Consider the following 18,751-nt stretch of genomic DNA (forward strand, 5'->3'; position numbering starts at 1 on the left):
ACTGGCAAACAGCAGCACGCAGAGCAGCACTGGCAGAACTCCCATCCTCTTCTTAATTACTGTGCAAACAGGCCGCTGTGCAATTGAAAACGAGAAACTTTGCATGCATGCTCTAAACTTGCACCAGTATGCAAAAGGGGTTTTGTTTTCTAACTGTTCCCATTTGCTATTGAGAACTTCGGGAAAGATGGATTGTCACCCCTCAGGAGTGCTAGATCTGTACTGTATATGCCAGACAGACTTCTAACTTTTTATTTTTCCTTTAAAAAAATCCACTCTCTTTAGAGGGACATACAGAAACAAATGGTTGGGCAAAGTCAAGGGAAGAGTACTAGAGTGGGCAAACAGCATGCAAATTAAGGCACAGATTGATGGGCACCCCCTGTTGAAAGCCGATTGCTATCCTCACTTTTGCTCAAAAGGGTCATCTGAATCTATATGGCCTGCCCCATCTGAACTATTTTGTGGGGTGGCGACGTTTGCAAGGCAGACCCACCCAAAGATAGCTGCCTAAACATAACCTCTTCTGCAGCATCCATGATTACTGAAAGCACCGACTTTGTAAATGTTGCTACTCAAGTATTCATCAATCATGTTCGCTGCATTAGGCAGCCGGGTGTGGAAATGCATTTAAATAAGAAACGCAAAGCTGAACAATGGCTTCAGCTGCCCTCTTTCCCCCAAGGTGTCTTAGTTCAGTGCTGCTCATTCCATGGAGGTGAGCAGGGAACAGAAACAGCATCTGGTGGGGGAGCATGATTAAGCAGCCCTTTTCCAGCCACAGGCACTGAATTTCCAAAAGCGCCCCAGAAAGTCTCTCTCTGCCTAAACCCCACTCCTTTCCTAACATTTTGTGTCACTGGGAGTTTTTAGACACTAGACAAAGGGAACTGGATTTACAGCTTTTCCCATAGAAGGTCTGTGGTCACTTCTTGATTCTAGCTTGTCACCAGAAGCTCTGGTGGCCCAGAATACTGACTGCCAGCTATCGCTGTTCCTGGACAAGGTTTAGCCCGAAACTTAGGAACATCCCAGCTTCACCACCACAATGTGTTCTATGTGGAGCTACCCTTAGAGATGGCACGGTGACTATCTGTCACTAAGTCCAGTTCAAGGGGATGATTTTGACATAGGTAAAGGTAAAGGGACCCCTGACCGTTAGGTCCAGTCGTGACCGACTCTGGGGTTGTGGCGCTCATCTCGCTTTACTGGCCAAGGGAGCCAGCGTACAACTTCCAGGTCATGTGGCCAGCATGACTAAGCCACTTCTGACGAACCAGAGCAGTGCACAGAAACGCCGTTTACCTTCCCACTGGAGCAGTACCTATTTATCTACTTGCACTTTGACGTGCTTTCGAACTGCTAGGTTGGCAGGAGCAGGGACCGAGCAACGCAACGGGAGCTCGCCCCATCGTGGGGATTCGAACTGCCGACCTTCTGATCGGCAAGTCCTAGGCTCTGTGGTTTAACCCACAGCGCCGGCATGGAGACAGACAAACTGAAAAACCCTGCTACTACCCTTCCCCTGAGCCACAATTGTCAAGGATGCTTTAGCTGAGATTCCTGCATTGCAGGGGGTTGGAGTAGATGAACCCTGGCATCACTTCCAACTCTACAATTCTATGATTAGCCAGGGAACCCCTAATAGTTGAACCATCTTTAGTGTTCTACTTGAGCTTGGAATAGGGGTTTCTCTGAAATCAGACAGCAAAGGTTCTGGCTGCTCAAACTATTTCTGTCCTTTAGGGCCTTTGAACAAGAGTACTTTCCTGTTGATTATAACTGTTGATCAAATACAATGGATACCATGATTGCTTAGCACAAGGAGCTTTCAATAGATTTATTCTTGTATGGCAGCCTTTCTCAAACTTCAGCTCCCAGATGTTCTTGAACTACAACTGCCAGGACTGCTCAGGACTGCAATACTTCAAGGATTTGCCTCTTTCCATATGAACCTACCCAGACCCTGAGATCACCTTCTGAGGCCCTTCTTCATGTGCCTCCTCCTCGAGGGTGGCAACACGAGAACGGGGCCTTCTCTGCAGTGGCTCCCCGTCTGTGGAATGCTCTCCCCAGGGAAGTTCGCCTGGCTCCTTCATTATACACCTTTAGGTGCCAGGCAAAAACGTTCCTTTTTAACCAGGCCTTTGGTTGATTTGATTGACATCCTATGCCCTTTTTAAAATGTGTTTTTTTGGGGGGGGGCTATCGGGTTGTTGTTTTCATTTTTATTAGGTATTTTGTGGTTTTATATCTTAATTTTATTCTGTGAACCGCCCTGAGACCTCCAGGTATAGGGCGGTATATAAATTCAATAATGATCATCATCATCATCTCTGACCACTGGGCTGACACGCAAAAAATATTTTTGCTGCAGCAGTACAAAGGCGCAAAATTTTAATAACACTATTACTTCCATGAATGGCGTAATGACTTTAGTCTCTCAGCCTGGCATCATCTGCCGTTAAGTACCAGCTCAATTAGAAAAGAGGGGAGGAGGAAAATGGTATCCTAATATTCCCTAGAGGTATATTTACATTAATTACTCCCCCCCCCCCGCTTGACACATACATTTCTTTATAAAGAGGGTGCCTTCTCATGATGTGCACGGTGATTACGTTTTCCCAGCCCCCTCCGCCCCCCGCGGCTAACATGGCAATATTAATTTTGAATCACCAGCTGGAGACAAAAAGCTTGTCTCCTGTATGGCTTGACATTACAGATTGATGGTGCTTGACTAGCTAGGGCAGAAGAATGGCCTCCTGGCGACAGAAAGGACTGTGGCTTCCAGGGGGAATAGGAAAACAGAACTTAAGAGGCTTAATAGACCAAACCGATAAGGCCTTTGCCACAACCCAGATGTCCGCAGTATACATTAGAAGTGTGTGAGGAACATCGCAGCACCAAAAGCAAACACATGGCTCAGAGCTGCAAAACGTAATTGAACCGAAACCGCCTTTCAAACAAGTATAATCGAGCATCTTGGGCAACGAATAAGACAAGCCATGCAGGGGGAAATCCAGTCGAATTGCTTTTTGGACAATTGCCACGGATTTTAGGGCTGTCACCTCATTATTGATGGGACAGTTTATATAGGAATACAGGCCTTCTGTTCACTCGAAAGATGTGCTCCGTATTTTGGCAGACGGGAGATTCCTGATCTGCTAACCATAGCTAGGAAACCAGGGGTGCACCATGGCTAGCTAGCATCCTCTCCAGTGCTTGAAATTTGCCAGGCGCATTTTGCACCTGGCTATCTGCTACTTGCGACCAAGGGACGTTGCCCGGGTGCCAGAACGGTGTCTGACGTCTCCACCATCTGGAGGTGCATGCCTGGGGATCTGCACAAATCAAAATGTATTTCAGGAACCAAAAAGTTGCATTGAAACGTACCGCTTTTGAGCCATCTGACCCCAAAATGGCAGCCAGGCATTCTGTTTTGGGGACTGTAACCCTGGTTTAATGAGCCATTTGGCGCCTAGCTTATATATCTGAGTTTCTAACACTGGTTAGCATGCACCAGCCCGTTGCACGTGAAGAATAATCCACAATGAGACAGCAACCCTGGTTTAACATGACCTCGCTCCTCCCCTTCTGTGGCTTGGCACAGACAAGGGTCAACACTCACTGGATTCACTCGGAACTAAAGATTGAAAATCCACTTTCAAACCCTGGTTTCAAATTCGGGTGAGAGCCAGAGTGAATGCGCGGTTGCAGCATGCTTACAGCAACTGTGGGAGAGAGGCAGAAACTTGAGCGAGAGGTGGGAGGAGGAGCGTGCAAGTCTATGGGATGTTTGCGCCAAGATGTTGCTTTTACTTGGTGCAGATGTTCATTGCAGACCTAATGTAAGCGTTAATTTCAGTTGTATAGGCTTGGGATGGGCAGAGTTCAGGCTTGTGGGACCTAATTTGGGTTTCTGTTTTTTTCAGCTAGAGCTTTGAAGTCCACCACCTGGAGCCAGGAGCAAAAAAGTAGCTTGAATGGATGGGTAGATGGATGGCCACCTGTCACGGATGAGATTCCTGCACTGCATGGAGTTGAGTTAGATGACCCTTGGGTCCCTTCCACCTCTACAATTCTATGATGCGAAGATTTAAGGGAGGCTCTGAGGAATTTGTGATCGGGACCAGAAGCATGTTTGCAAACCCTGTCAAAGCCTTCTTCCCCCTCACCTGCTGTCCCCATACTTTTTAAAGTAATCTCAGTTAGAATGTGGCAGGTTTTTTAGCTGTTGTCATTGTTGCTGTTATTACTACACTTATCCACCTTGCCGACAAAGGTCTGTATTGTTAAAGCTATGGTTTTCCCAGTAGTGATGTATGGAAGTGAGAGCTGGACCATAAAGAAGGCTGATCGCCGAAGAATTGATGCTTTTGAATTATGGTGCTGGAGGAGACTCTTGAGAGTCCCATGGACTGCAAGAAGATCAAACCTCTCCATTCTGAAGGAATTCAGCCCTGAGTGCTCACTGGAAGGGCAGATTGTGAAGCTGAGGCGCCAGTACTTTGGCTACCTCATGAGAAGTGAAGACTCCCTGGAAAAGACCCTGATGTTGGGAAAGATGGAGGGCACAAGCAGAAGGGGACGACAGAGGACGAGATGGTTGGATAGTGTTCTCGAAGCTACCAGCATGAGTCTGACCAAACTGCGGGAGGCAGTGGAAGACAGGAGTGCCTGGCGTGCTCTGGTCCATGGGGTCACGAAGAGTCGGATACGACTAAACAACAACAATAACAACATTTGTAACTTTTAAAAAAACAACCCAGAAAGTAACCCAAAGCGTCTTACGAAATAATATAACAGCAAATCCAAAAAACATCATAGCATATATAAAAAGGCAGGTCTAATTCACCTCACTAAAAATAGGTAAGAGGCTTCAAGTACAGTGGTACCTTGGGTTACATACGCTTCAGGTTACACACTCCGCTAACCCAGAAATAGTGCTTCAGGTTAAGAACTTTGCTTCATGATAAGAACAGAAATCGGGCTCCGGCGGTGTGGCGGCAGCAGGAGGCCCCATTAGCTAAAGTGGTGCTTCAGGTTAAGAACAGTTTCAGGTTAAGTACGGACCTCCGGAACGAATTAAGTACTTAACCTGAGGTACCACTGTATACATAATACCCTCTAAAGCCTGGGTAAAAAGAAACACTTTGGCCTGCCGCCTAAAAGTTGCTAATGATGGTACCAGGCATGGTTCTCTGGGGAAGGCATTCCACAATGGGGGAGCCACCACACTGAAAAGGCCTGTTCTCGTGTCACGTTAACCTCTGCACCTCCCTTGCAAGTGACAAAGGTCCTAGACAGAGGTGGTCCTTGAGGTATTGGGGTCCTGAGTTGTATAAAGCTTTATAGGTCAAAACCAGCACTTTGAATTGAGCCCAGAAACTAATTGGCAGCCAGTGAAGCCATGCCTGAACTATTGTTATAAGCTCAAATTATCTTGCTCTGGTCGGCAACCTGGCGGCTGAGTTCTGCATCAGCTGCAGTTTCCAAACGGTTTTCAAAGGCAGCCCCACGTACAGAGCATGGCAGTAATATAATTGTTAGACCAATTCAGAGTCCGAAACCCTTGCTGATCCACTGCAAAAACCCCAAAGATCAGTCAGTAGGTCCCGATATACCCTTCTGCCCACCCTTGATGTTGGCATCCAGTTTTTTATATTCAAAAGAAGCATAGCTGCTTCTCCAAAACCCTGGGTGGGCTCATAGCCAACATGTTTGAAAGTCAGTCCCTGCCACATAAGCGAAGCAGAGGTTAAAGCAGCCTTTCTCAACCTGTGGGTCCCCAGATGTTGTTGAACTACAATTCCCATCACCCCTAGCTAGCAAGGCCAGAGCTCAGGGGTGATGGGAGTTGTAGTCCAACAACATCTGGGGACCCACAGGTTGAGAACCGCTGGGTTAAGGTTTAACATGGCACTGGTAACAGGAATATTTAGAGGTGTTGCCTCCCCTTACCCAAAAGGATCTCCAACTACAAGAAAAGCCACGTCACATTGATGGGCACCCTTCAGGATTGTATCCGCTTCTTGTTCTACAGTTTCTCTGTCGGCGAGAATCAGTTCTTTGCCATAGAACTCCTCCTGGGGGAAAAGAATGGGGGTATTATTTCACCCAGAGTTGTATCCCACCATCCCTCCAAAGAACTTAGGGTGCATCTACGTACCAGTGCTTCCTTTCCAACAGTGAGGATCGATGTGTAGGCTTCCAGGTACACTCGGCTACACTGCTTTATTACCTCCAGGCCTTTAACTGTAATATCTTTGGCATCTCCAAGTCCAAGTCCAATCAGGTAAAGCATTATTATTATTATTATTATTATTATTATTATTATTATTATTAAATTTAAGGAATGGAAAAGAATAGACACCAATTTCAGGGTGGAGGGCTTTGCATTCTGCCAAAAAGTTGAAAAAAGAACAAAAAAAGGAATCAGAAATTCTGTACATCGTTGTTAGTTAATGGAACATTGTAAATAATTTTGTTCTGTGAACTGCCCTTTGTTCTGTGAACTGTCTTGAGACCTCCGGGTATAGGGCGGTATATACATTCAATTAACAACAACAACAATAAATAAACAAATAAGGTTTTTCCCCAGCAGAATTTATTTCTAGAATTACAGGTTTCCATAAGCAGTAAAAGAAAGTAATATACGGCTACTACTTATTTGTCACCCAGTGCAAAACATCTCTAGGTGGGTTATATAACAATTAAGAAATCATCAAGTTCTGCAATAAAGCAACAATACCCCTCCTCTAAAATTATATATAGCACAGAAACACCAGTAAGCACGGTAGTCATATTCCTACAAAAGCATGGGAGAAGAGGTAGGTTTTAACCTGGCGCCGAAAGAATGTTGCTACCAGCGTTTTCACAGATGCAAAGCTACAACCGAAAAGGCCCTGTCCTTTGTTGCCATCTTCCAAACCTCTCAGAGAAGCAGCTGGATAAAGGGTCTCAGGTGATGGGTATGTTTGAGTCAGGAGATGGATACTGGGGTCCATATGATGCATTTTGGTTAAACCAGCACTAAGAATCAGGATCAGAAATGGATTGGTAGACCTTTCACACATGACCCTTTCAAATGCACATCTTTGGAAAGACCCAAATCACAGTTTCGCAGAGATGGAAAGGAAGCCAAGGGTCATTTAGTCCAACCCTCCCTGCGATGCAGGAATCTCGGCGAAAGGGAAAGACAGCACAAGACTGTATCGATGATGATGATGATTTATTGAATTTTTATACTGTCCTATACCCAGGGTAAGGGACACGGGTGGCGCTGTGGGTTAAACCACAGAGCCTAGGACTTGCCGGTCAGAAGGTCGGCAGTTTGAATCCCCGTGACGGGGTGAGCTCCCGTTGCTCAGTCCCTGCTCCTGCCAACCTAGCAGTTCGAAAGCACGTCAAAGTGCAAGTAGATCAATAGGTACCGTTCCAGCGGGAAGGTAAACGGCATTTCCGTGCGCTGCTCTGGTTCGCCAGAAGCAGCTTAGTCATGCTGGCCACATGACCCGGAAGCTGTATGCCGGCTCACTCAGCTAGTAAAGTGAGATGAGCGCCGCAACCCCAGAGTTGTCTGCAACTGGACCTAAATGGTCAAAGGGCCCCTTTACCTTTGATACCCGGGGGTCTCAGGGCGGTTCACATAATAAAATCAAGATATAAAACCACAAAATACCTAATAAAAATAAAAACAACCACCCAATAGCCCCCCCAGCCCTGAACGCAGCATGACACCGTGCCAATACAGGACATACACTGGGATACGGGATAAGGTGGCAACCTCGGCCAAGACACGGGTCTGCAAGCTTACGTGAGAAACCCCCCCACCACCATCATGCACACCTGTACACGCGTCAATATGCAAAGCACCGCTTAGCACCGGCTGCTGCGGCTCCTGTCATTGGCCGGAGAGTCCCATCACTCCTCCCGCCCCTCCCCCCCGCCTGCTCCCGCCTCCCCGCTTGGACTCACACGTGCGCCGCCAGCGGAGCGCTTCTCAAGCCGCCGCTGCCTCTTCCGGGCATCCCCGCCGCTTTGCCGTAAAGCGAGCGGCTTCGCGACAGTTTCGCGGCGGCCGGAGCCGAGAGGCAGAAGGAGGAGCGGCTCGTTGTGGAGGGAGGAGGAGATGAAGGAGGAGGTGGCGGCGCGCGGATGGCGCCTGGGCCGGTGAGGTGGGAGCGGCTCGCCATGAGCGCGTGGGCGGCCGGGAAGGCGCTCGCGGGGCCCTCGGCCCGCCTCGCCAACGGCCTAGAGATCCCCATGCTGGGGCTGGGTAAGTGCGCAGGCCGCCCCCTCGCTCGCTTGGTGGATGACACGCACTACATTCATAACATAACATAACATAACATAAGCCACCCCCTCCCTCGCTTTGCTAATAACACTCATTATATTATTATATAATAAATATTATATAATATAATACAATATACCATATTATAACATAACGTAAGCCGCCCCCTCGTGCGCTTTGTTGATGACACTCATTATATTCCTATAATAATAAAATATAATGAAAATAATAGGATATAATTTGATATACAGTGGTACCTCGGGTTAAGTACTTAATTCGTTCTAGAGGTCCATTCTGAACCTGAAACTGTTCTTAACCTGAAGCGCCGCTGGAGCACGATTTCTGTTCTCATCCTGAGGCAAAGTTCTTAACCTGAAGCACTATTTCTGGGTTAGTGGAGTCTGTAACCTGAAGCGTATGTAACCTGAAGCGTATGTAACCCGAGGTACCACTGTAATACAATATAACATATTATAACAAGCCGCCCCTTTGCTCGCTTTGCTAATAACACTATATTATAATAATAATATAATAAATATGATATAATATAAGACAATATACCATGTTATAACATAACGTAAGCTGCCCCCTCGTGTGCTTTATTGATGACACTCATTACATTTCTATAATAATAAAATACAATAAATATAATATGACATAATATAATACAATATAGCATATTATAACATTATAACATAACATAAGCCGCCCCCTCATGCGCTTTGTTGATGACACTCATTATATTCCTATAATATAATATAATAATATAACCACACACACAAAACCCCGTTCCCGCCTCTTTTCCCTCTCACGAATCACAAAGCGGCTCGCAAACAAGAAAGAGCAACGGCTTGTTTCAAGTCAAACCTTGAAATGATTGTATAATTAATGAAATGTATAAATTTGAAAAGTATAAATAAAAACTTGAAAAAAAGAAAGAAAGGGCAACAGCATGAGCGGAACACATAGCGTTTTGCCCTTGCAGTACAAACCCTATGGGATAATCAACAGATCACCTGCAATGGTTTTATTTGCTTCATTGCATTCACCATCATCATATGCCCACCTTTGATCTTCCAAGGAACCCTGTGAGGTAGGTTAGGCCTCTGGATACTTGGTAGTGAAAAGCAATAGCTCAGTCCGTCTGGCTGTTAACCGGAAGGTTAGTGGTTTAAGCCAACCCTTACTGGGAGCCTCGTTTCATTAAGGAGATGTTTGGATGGTGATACTTGGCTCTGTGACCATACCTTAAATCCTGTTCCTCCTCCTGTAGAATTATTTCCCCATGCACAACCCAAGGACAGAAAATTGTGGGGAAAGAGGGCTTTTGTTTTTGTAGATGTTGGCAGCGAGGCATCAGAAAATGGTCTTTGGTGATGTAATATCTCCTTGCTGGTCCTCTTTGCCTTAGGAGTGTTAATCACTTTCCTTTCATCAGTCAAGCATCCAAACATCCAGTGATGATAATGATAATGCTAATTAGCTGTTATGTAGTACACTTCAAGTGTTCAAAGTGCTTCACTTAATAACCCCTACATAGTGATTAACTCAAAAAAATGAAAGGTGGGTGGAAATTCGCACGCATAATAGGCAATGAAAGGGAGCATTAAAACCTTTACCTGTGGCTAAGAGAAAAGGAAAGGGTTACCGTATTTTTCGCTCTATAAGACGCACCAGACCACAAGACGCACCTAATTCTTGGAGGAGGAAAACAAGAAAAAAAATATTCTGAATCTCAGAAGCCAGAACAGCAAGAGGGATCGCTGTGCAGTGAAAGCAGCAATCCCTCTTGCTGTTCTGGCTTCTGGGATAGCTGCATAGCCTGTATTCGCTCCATAAGACACACACACATTTCCCCTTAATTTTTAGGAGCGAAAAAGTGAGTCTTATAGCGCAAAAAATACGTTATTTCTCTGCCTGCGCATGGCCACTATGCTGCATCAGTTCACGGTGATTCAACAGCAGCATAGTATTCACCAGCTACTTTCATTCAAGAACTACATAAAATTAGCAGGAGGTCACTCTTCCCTAGTTGCTCAGGCATGCGAGTTTTCATTATGAAGTTTGGAAAGTCTTTTTCTCTCATCAGTGGAGCAGAGCAAATAAATGTTCTTTCCCTAGCTACGCCCCTTTGAGAAGTGGAGAAAGGGATTATTTTGTTCATTGAACTGCAGTTGATGTGGGGGGAAAAGGGCTTCCTTGCATTATGACACACTTGGCTTTCTCTGGAACTGATCCCGCTGTTAACTTTTTAAAAAGACTGTGCGTGCGCAAACACACTCGCACACCCTGCAGCTATCAAAACTGGCATCTGGGTTGGCTGCTCAGCAGAGCCCAAGCAATAAGAACTTGCTCTGTGTCTGCTAAAATTAGTGGCAAAACTCTCGTTGATAGTAAAGCACTGCTTGCTGAGGTCTCAAGTAAAATCCCAAAGAGCAGTGTCTTCTTCCTATTGAAAGAATATTTGAAGCTGGTATTGTTGTTTAGTTGTTTAGTCGTATCCAACTCTTCATGACCCCATGGACCAGAGCACGCCAGGCACTCCTGTCTTCCACTGCCTCCCACAGTTTGGTCAAACTCATGTTCCTAGCTTTGAGAACACTGTCCAACCATCTCGTCCTCTGTCGTCCCCTTCTTCTTGTGCCCTCCATCTTTCCCAACATCAGGGTCTTTTCCAGGGAGTCTTCTCTTTTCTTCTTCTCATGAGGTGGCCAAAGTACTGGAGCCTCAGCTTCACAATCTGTCCTTCCAATGAGCACTCAGGGCTGATTTCCTTAAGAATGGAGAGGTTTGATCTTCTTGCAGCCCATGGGACTCTCAAGAGTCTCCTCCAGCACCATAATTCAAAAGCATCAATTCTTCAGCGATCAGCCTTCTTTATGGTCCAGCTCTCACTTCCATACATCACTACTGGGAAAACCATAGCTTTTACTATATGGACCTTTGTTGGCAGGGTGATGTCTCTACTTTTTAAGATGCTGTCTAGGTTTGTCATTGCTTTTCTCCCAAGAACCAGGCGTCTTTTACTTTTGTGACTGCTCTCACCATCTGCAGTGATCATAGCGCCCAAGAAGCTGGTAGAAAGTGGGAAATCAGGAGCTCTGTGGGCGTGGGAAACCTGAGTAAATAATACGTCAAGGCAACTGCAATATCTGAAATGCTTAAGGTGATTCTGTGCTTGTGTGTCATTTCAGATGATGAGGAACAAGTTTTGTTTTTAGGGATATTCGTCCAAAATTACTGATCTTCTTGAGAAATCCCGGTTAAGCCTCCCAAGGAACTCCAGGGTCCCTAAAACACAGTTTCAGAACTGCTGGTTTAATTAAAATCTGCAGAATATCTCCTCTTCTTGAAACCCCTTTGAAATAGGACCACATGGTGCTCATCGTACACTCTAATTCTAATAAGTAAGGAGGCGTCACTTCCTGGCCTTTATAAAGGCTTCTGTGGCCTTATAAAACTTCTTTTTAAAAGCTTCATTGCAGCATAACGGCTAAAAACAATTTGAAAAAATAATACAGCAACCAGAGCAGCTTTTTGGAAGCCACACAGTGCATTCAATGTGCCTTTATTGTTGAAAGCCATTGTGGGAGGGGAGGGACTTAATAAATGGAATCTCCTGGTGTTTTAAGAAGTATTTCATTAGTTGTAGTCTCAGCAAGATACTTCTATAAGCATTTTATTAAATTACAGAAGAGAAACCCATAGTTGCAAAGCTGTTCACCATGTAACAATTGTGGAACTTTATATGATCCATGTTCTTAAAAGAATGACCCTGGTTTCTGCAGCATTTTAAGAGCTGCCTTTTAAACATTGCACAGTTTTTGGTCTCCTTATTGTGAAGGGGAAATTTTTGTTTTGATTGGACATCCTTTGTTTAAATAAAAAAGAATTCTGGTTGACGTAATTATTAGAATTTCAGGGTTTTAAGTAGCACGAGCCTGTGAAACAACATGCTGCCAGAATGCTAGTGTAGTACACAGAATTCTGAACTTAGCTCAGGTGGTTCTGGGTTCCAATTTCTGCTTATTCTTTTGAATGAAACTCAGTCTCTTAGCCTTACCTAACTCCTAGCAGATAAAATTGAAAACCATCCTAAATAAGATTCCCCCCCACCCTCCTGTAACTTCTCGTGGTGTTTCTCTGGGGAAAGTATCCTGGCAACTATGGTTTTCTTGGATTCTGCTAATTGTTTTGGTGAATTTATTCCTGTTGTTTGCTTTATTTATATGTTATTGTGTTCGATATTATAGCTATTGCAGTCTTTGTTGTTTTTTAAATGTGATTATTGTGAGCTGCTTTGAGCTCTGTTGCTGGAAAAGCAGAATACAAGTATTAAATCAAATCAAATCAACAAGTACAACTTGGCTTATCTACGCAATTTCTGAAAGATCCAGAATATGAGGTTAACTATAATATTCATAGATGCTAGCCAAATGAGGGGAGATGTATTCAGATAGGTTGTTTTCAAGGTTGTGGAAAACCTTGGGAACAGAGGGCGCAATGAGTAGCAGGAATTGGCAAAACTGATGTGCCTTGTGCTGTTGGAAGCCCTTTTGCAAGTCCAAAGTCATCATTAGACACAACCCTGAATATCTTTCACTATCCAGAGTAGAAGAAAACGAATCTATTAACATAAATAGTGCAATCCATTCTGTTAACCTGAATTTGCAATGATGAAGGAAGATCAGTTCATGAGGCTTTGTTAGAGATTTTATTATTATTATTATTTGAGTTTGTGAAAAGCATCTGGATATGGTGGAATAAATTCAGGGGATTTTACGGTATAAGAAACAGATGGCCAAGTATTTTCTTCTGGCTGCTTTCTAATGCCAAGGATTTGTGGCTAGCTGAGCAATTCACTCAATTATAGCTTGTGCATACATATTTGAAAAATAATGACAATAAAGGAAAGGAAATTCATAAGCCAAGTTGCTGTCTTTAAGTTGTTTTTATCAGAATTATTCTTAAGCAATTTCAGGCACAAATCCATATGATCTGCTGTGACACCCACCCACCCCAAAGCCATGAGTTAGTATTTTATGGGAAAGAATTCTAATTTCAACTAATTTTATTGCTAGCTTGGTCAATTAAAATATTACTGCTTTATTTTTTATTTTTTAAAAAAGTTTGGTTTTTATCTAATTAATGTAGTGTTGTGAACACACCAACATTATTTGCTGAATTCTTACATTATTATTTTGATTGAATATGGAGGCTGTACACCCTTGGCGAACGTATGCCCTCTGTCCTGGCATGTACAGCTTTCCCCTAGAAATTTGATATTGCTGCTGGGTGATTTCCCCCACCAGTAGTCTGGATATGGAATACTTGCTGATACTGCTTTCTAACACAGGAAAGGAGGGGAGGATTATTTCTGCATCACTTCCATTTCTCTTTCTTCCACTCTTCTGCCTATGTGGAGGAGTCGGGGCTTTGGGAACAACATTCCTTCTTGTTTTTGAAACCGTTTTGCTTGGGTAACTTTCTGGTTTGATACAGATCCAAATGGTGCTACAAAATTGAAAGGGGTGGAAATTTTTAATTTGAAATGAGAGCATGTTTCAGTTTATTCCATTATCCAGAGTCAATTAGTAGCAAACTGTTAACGTAACCTTGAGAATTCAGGATTGTATCGAATGCTAGTCCTACACACGCATGGAAGTTAATGGGCACAACTAACAGGTTCATTCCTTTCAATGGGTCCGCTTTGGAAGGAACTGAGTTGGCTACAACTCTGAAAGTTTCAACAAAGTAACTTCAGCTCGCCACAATCGTAAAAGCCCATTGTACCTTCTTTCCCCAGTGTTTCCCCAAACTTGGGTCGCCAGCTTTTTTTTTGGACTACAACTCCCATCAACCCTAGGTAGCAGGACCAGCGATCAGAGATGATGGGAGCTGTTCAAAAACAGTGGGATACTCAAGTTTGGGAAAGCTAGTATGTGGCCCTGCTTTGGTCGTGCTTCTCTGGGTTTTTCCTCCAGTCTGCTGAGCTGAGAAGCAGAAAGTGGTTCAGATAGGCAGAAGCCAGGCCTGTGGATACAGTGGTACCTCTAGATGTGAACGGGATCCATTCCGGAGCCCCGTTCACATCTAGACGCAAGCGTAAACAGCGATGGCACGTCTGCGCACGTGCGCGTCACTTTTCGCTGCTTCTGCGCATGTGCGTGACAGCATTTTGAGTGTCTGCGCATGCGCAAGCAGCGAAACCCGGAAGTAACGCCCTCCGTTACTCCTGGGTTGCCGCAGAGCGTAACTTGAACACGCTCATCCCAAAGCACATTCAACCTGAGGTATGACTGTACTCATTCTGGAGTCCAGGAATGTCACCACTTAACTACTTCCTTGTCCACTTGTGGCACAGATTGACCAATTCCAATCTGCTCTGTGAGTCAGCCTAAGAGCAATTGAAATAGGTAAGAAATAGGTAAATGCTTCCTATTCTCAGTCTTCAATACTGTGCTTCATACAGAACTGAAAAAGCCTTTGTAGAAAATGCACAGGCATGCAGTTTTGTTTCTTTGTAAAGTGTTGGTACACAAAGTTGTTGGACTGTTTCAACACTTGGTTAATGTCCTTAAACCTGATAACTGTGTTTGTCTTTCTCCCACAGTACTTCTAAAATCTAGGGAAGCTTTCTAGCATCCCCTCCCCCTTTCACATGCCACATTTGTAGTTCATGGCTTTTCTTTCTTAGCCAGAGGCTATGTACAAAAACGGGACCTGAATGGCTGTATCACGTGAGGCTGCAACTTGGGTTGCAGCCATTGTGCCTTCAGCTGAGTCAGGGGGAGAATGTTGATTTTCTGCTCCCCTTGGGTTTGTCGGTGCTTTTTGTCAAGGGAGACAGCTATGGTATGTAGATGGCTGAATTAAAAATCCCCCCCCCCAATAATGTATATCAGAAAGTTGCACTTGCAGGTTGCTTACCATGAAATCACAGAAGAATAATCAATGCCTTGCTTAGTTTTTTTGCTTCTCAGTTTAAAAGGGAGAAACGGGTAAGGCAGTACCACTTAATAAACAGTCTTTCTTTAATGAGATGGTAGCTTCTGAATTTTATGTAGTGTGCCTTTCCTTTTGCTCTTGGGGAACCAAAGAACATTAATATGCTGCATGACATATTTAGGATATATTCTTATTTTCGTGCACCAGAACTCCCAGGTAAGCATACATAGCAATGCAGCCTTAATGCCCCTAACTACATCCTTCAGGTTTTCATATACCATTATATACTTAAATAGCAGAATAGTAGAAATAGTAAATCAGGAATCACAAAATTGGCCTTTGTGCCATTTTCTGTTAAAGCATATCTTCCTTATCCCTGAACAAAGTGAATGTCTTGAGGCTAAAGTAAGTTGGTCATTTTAGTTTGGCTTGGGCAGTTGGGCAGGGAAGGTACATTCTCATTGTCTTTCCCCCCACCCTTCCAGAATGTTCTGTGAACCAAAGTAAATGGGTTGGCAAGACTGTTAGGGAAGAACAAAAGCATACTCCTTGCAAGAAATTGGGTCACCACCAGCTTTAGTTCCCACCTTAGCTGTGACTGCAAATATGCTCCTTTACTCTCTCCCATGACTGACATTTATAGGGGGAAGGAAAAGTGGGAGATTAAACCTACTCAGTTTCTGATGCTATGTGCCTATTCTGCTGAATAAGACCCTGCATGTGTGAATGAAACTAAAAGGGTTCGTTTGGACATAAACTCAAGTTTATTACAAGAACAAGCTGCACCAAAGCCTTGAACTTGTACCGGTACATTTACTTCCCTCCTCTGGCATGGCCACAAGGAGGAGATCAGAAGCTTTCACTTCCATTTTTTGCTTAACCACAGCTTGTTGCAATTAATCAAACCTTGATTTATCACAACAATGGTTTGTTGAAACAACCCAATTTAATAATAATAATAATAATAATAATAATATATTATTTGTACCCCGCCCATCTGGCTGGGTTTCCCCAGCCACTCTGGGCGGCTTCCACAAAAACCAGAAATACACTAAGATGTCACACATTAAAAACTTCCCTGAACAGGGTTGCCTTAAGATGTCTTCTGAATGTCAGGTAATTGTTTATCTCTTTGACATCTGATGGGAGGGCCTTCCACAGGTCGGGCGCCACTACCGAGAAGGCCCTCTGCCTGGTTCCCTGTAGCTTTGCTTCTCGCAATGAGGGAACCGCCAGAAGGCCCTCGGCGCTGGACCTCAGCGTCCGGGCAGAACGATGGGGTGGAGACGCTCCTTCAGGTATACTGGGCCGAGGCCATTTGAACTATAGGCTATTAAGCTGGTTTTAAAAAATTAAAAATTAACCACAGTTGTTTCAGAATAAGGCTAAACTGTGGTTAATCAAAAAGAAGAAGTGAAAGCTTCTGATATTCTTGCAGTGACACAAAAGGAGAGTGCATGAGTGTGAGGCTCAATCTGGCTCATTCTAAACGATAGCTTATTGTTACATGCAAACACAGCTAATGTATTGTCCTAAATAGGAATCATTGCAATATATGGGTGCTCCCCCCCCCCCACTATAATAAAAAGATTTTTTGCTAGTTACATGATGGTGATTATATTTGATTTGTATCACACACTCTCTCATGAGCTCAACATTGTTTATTAATGTTATTATTCCTGCACATAATATTTATGTCAGTATGTAATAAATATAAAAATGTGTGAGATTAACACAGAATGCATTAGTTGTTTACAACTGATTGTACTTCTGTTCTACACACTGATTTAACTGCAGCGAATTTCCCCCAGGAATATTGTGAACTGCAGTTCTGTGAGGCTACTGAGCATTCTCTGTTCAAGATCCTTAGTCTTCAGTTTGCAGAATTATAGTGCAATTATGATGCTATTAGTCAGATGTAATAGCATCCCTTAGGTAGAAAAAGTGCCACAACTACTGCAGTTGAGACATTAATTGTCTCAGGATATTTAATTGTGTCACAACACATACACAGTATTCTAAATAGGCAGCCAAACAATATACTGAGCTAGTTTACAAATTTCAGACAGGTAATCTGAAGGCTTAATCTTAGAAGGAAAGGAATTTATCCTGTGTTGAAAGTAATAAATCTGTGAATTCTTTTGATTTCTCTCATGTGAAAAACAGATCTAACAATACTTCGTTTCTTCCTATCTGATGGTGGGAAGAAAAAAAGAACAGGCAAGCCCAAGGATCCGTCCAGGTATAAGAAGTACTGGAAGTTATTTCAATTGGCTGTAACAAAAGGAGTAGAGTGGAAATCATTGAAAACTGGTTCACACCAGCAATTCTTCGTGCACTATTAACTGTTCAGATCTAGTCACAAAACATTATTCTGAGGAGAAAAGGTTTAGTGAACCCTGGAAATTGGATTTGATTTATGCCAGAAAATCTGCCTTTTCACTGCTTGAGATTTTCTATGGAAGAAAGCCACAGCCTTTTACCAAACGGTTTCTAAGGAAACATCTTATAGCAGAGCATCTAAAAACAATTTGGTTGTTAATGAGAAATAGTTCTCACAACGGTGGGAAAGTGCTGAGTGAAAGAAAAGGCTTCAAGATTTTGGCACTTTCTCCATAAAGACATTTAAATAAAAGTGTGCTGTGCTGTAGCACAGCTTATGAAATTTCCTGCATAGAAGGGACTTTAATCACCTGGCTTTCAGTGCGCTGTGCTCTGGTTTCATATCCTCTCCTCTTTACTGCAGGTAAACACTTTAAAGTGAGCTGCAGAAATACCTTTTAATTTTTTTATTTAAAGCAAGTTAGACTTAGAAATTTGTCATTCCATTGATATATAATTTTATGGTATTACTAAAAAAAAAAAGTGGTGTTATGAGCCATCAAACTTCAGCAATACACTTTCCCCAAAAGTTTTCTACAATTTTGGCCACTAGTGTATTATGCAGCATACTCTGAATCTTTACTCTGTTACTGGAGTGAGTGCTGTCTGTCAAGATCAGTCTGGTCTTCACCCAAGAGCCTCCTGTTGTGTGAATGACTGTCTCTTGGGGCTAGCCTCCCTCTTTCCATCCTATTGGTTTTCTCTGCCCAGGCTATAAATGTTTCTAGGTCTTTGACTAGGTCATTCTGTCCTGGGGTTGACCCTCCCATATTACATTTGTGTGGACCGGCTTACTAGCATCTGCATAGGGGACCTTTTTGAGCCCATGGTCCCATTCTGGCCCAACTTCCAGGGACCACAATGGCACTGGTGAGCAGGGCAAACAGAGCAACTCCTGTCCTCCATGCAAGCAAGCAAGAAGCACAAGTTCAAGCACTCATTCTAGCCTGGCATAAAGAAGACTGCAGATCAAAGCCAGTAAGATGTGGCTTGGGGAGAGTCCGAAGGGCCAGACAGAGAGGGCTCAAAGGCTGCGTTTGGCCCCTGGGGCTGAGGTTCCCCATTCACGGCTTAGGCCATCAAGTGGGATCTGCCTCGTTCTCCATCTGAATCCTGTTTTGAACT

The 18,751-nt window shown here is 43.7% G+C and overlaps 2 protein-coding genes across 3 annotated transcripts in view; one reads left to right on the forward strand and one right to left on the reverse strand.

Moving 5' to 3' along the window:
• The window catches only part of DPH5 (diphthamide biosynthesis 5), a 29,165-nt gene extending 21,090 nt beyond the window's left edge, over positions 1-8,075 (reverse strand). The window contains exons 1-3 of the mRNA XM_083743601.1: positions 7,978-8,075; positions 6,170-6,400; positions 5,962-6,086 (exon numbers count right to left, since the gene is read on the reverse strand). Coding sequence (XP_083599727.1) covers positions 5,962-6,086; positions 6,170-6,304 — 260 coding nt within the window. The 5' untranslated portion in view covers positions 6,305-6,400; positions 7,978-8,075. The remainder of the gene's footprint in view (positions 1-5,961; positions 6,087-6,169; positions 6,401-7,977) is intronic.
• A 73-nt stretch (positions 8,076-8,148) lies between these two features.
• Positions 8,149-18,751, forward strand: part of LOC310846629 (glyoxal reductase-like) — a 65,450-nt gene continuing 54,847 nt past the window's right edge. For both annotated transcript variants that reach the window (XM_083743559.1, XM_083743558.1), the window contains exon 1: positions 8,149-8,278. In XM_083743559.1, coding sequence (XP_083599685.1) covers positions 8,158-8,278 — 121 coding nt within the window. In that variant the 5' untranslated portion in view covers positions 8,149-8,157. The remainder of the gene's footprint in view (positions 8,279-18,751) is intronic.

This window comes from Podarcis gaigeae (assembly GCF_964106915.1).
Source record: "Podarcis gaigeae genome assembly, chromosome: 6".
NCBI classification, from domain to species: domain Eukaryota; kingdom Metazoa; phylum Chordata; class Lepidosauria; order Squamata; family Lacertidae; genus Podarcis; species Podarcis gaigeae.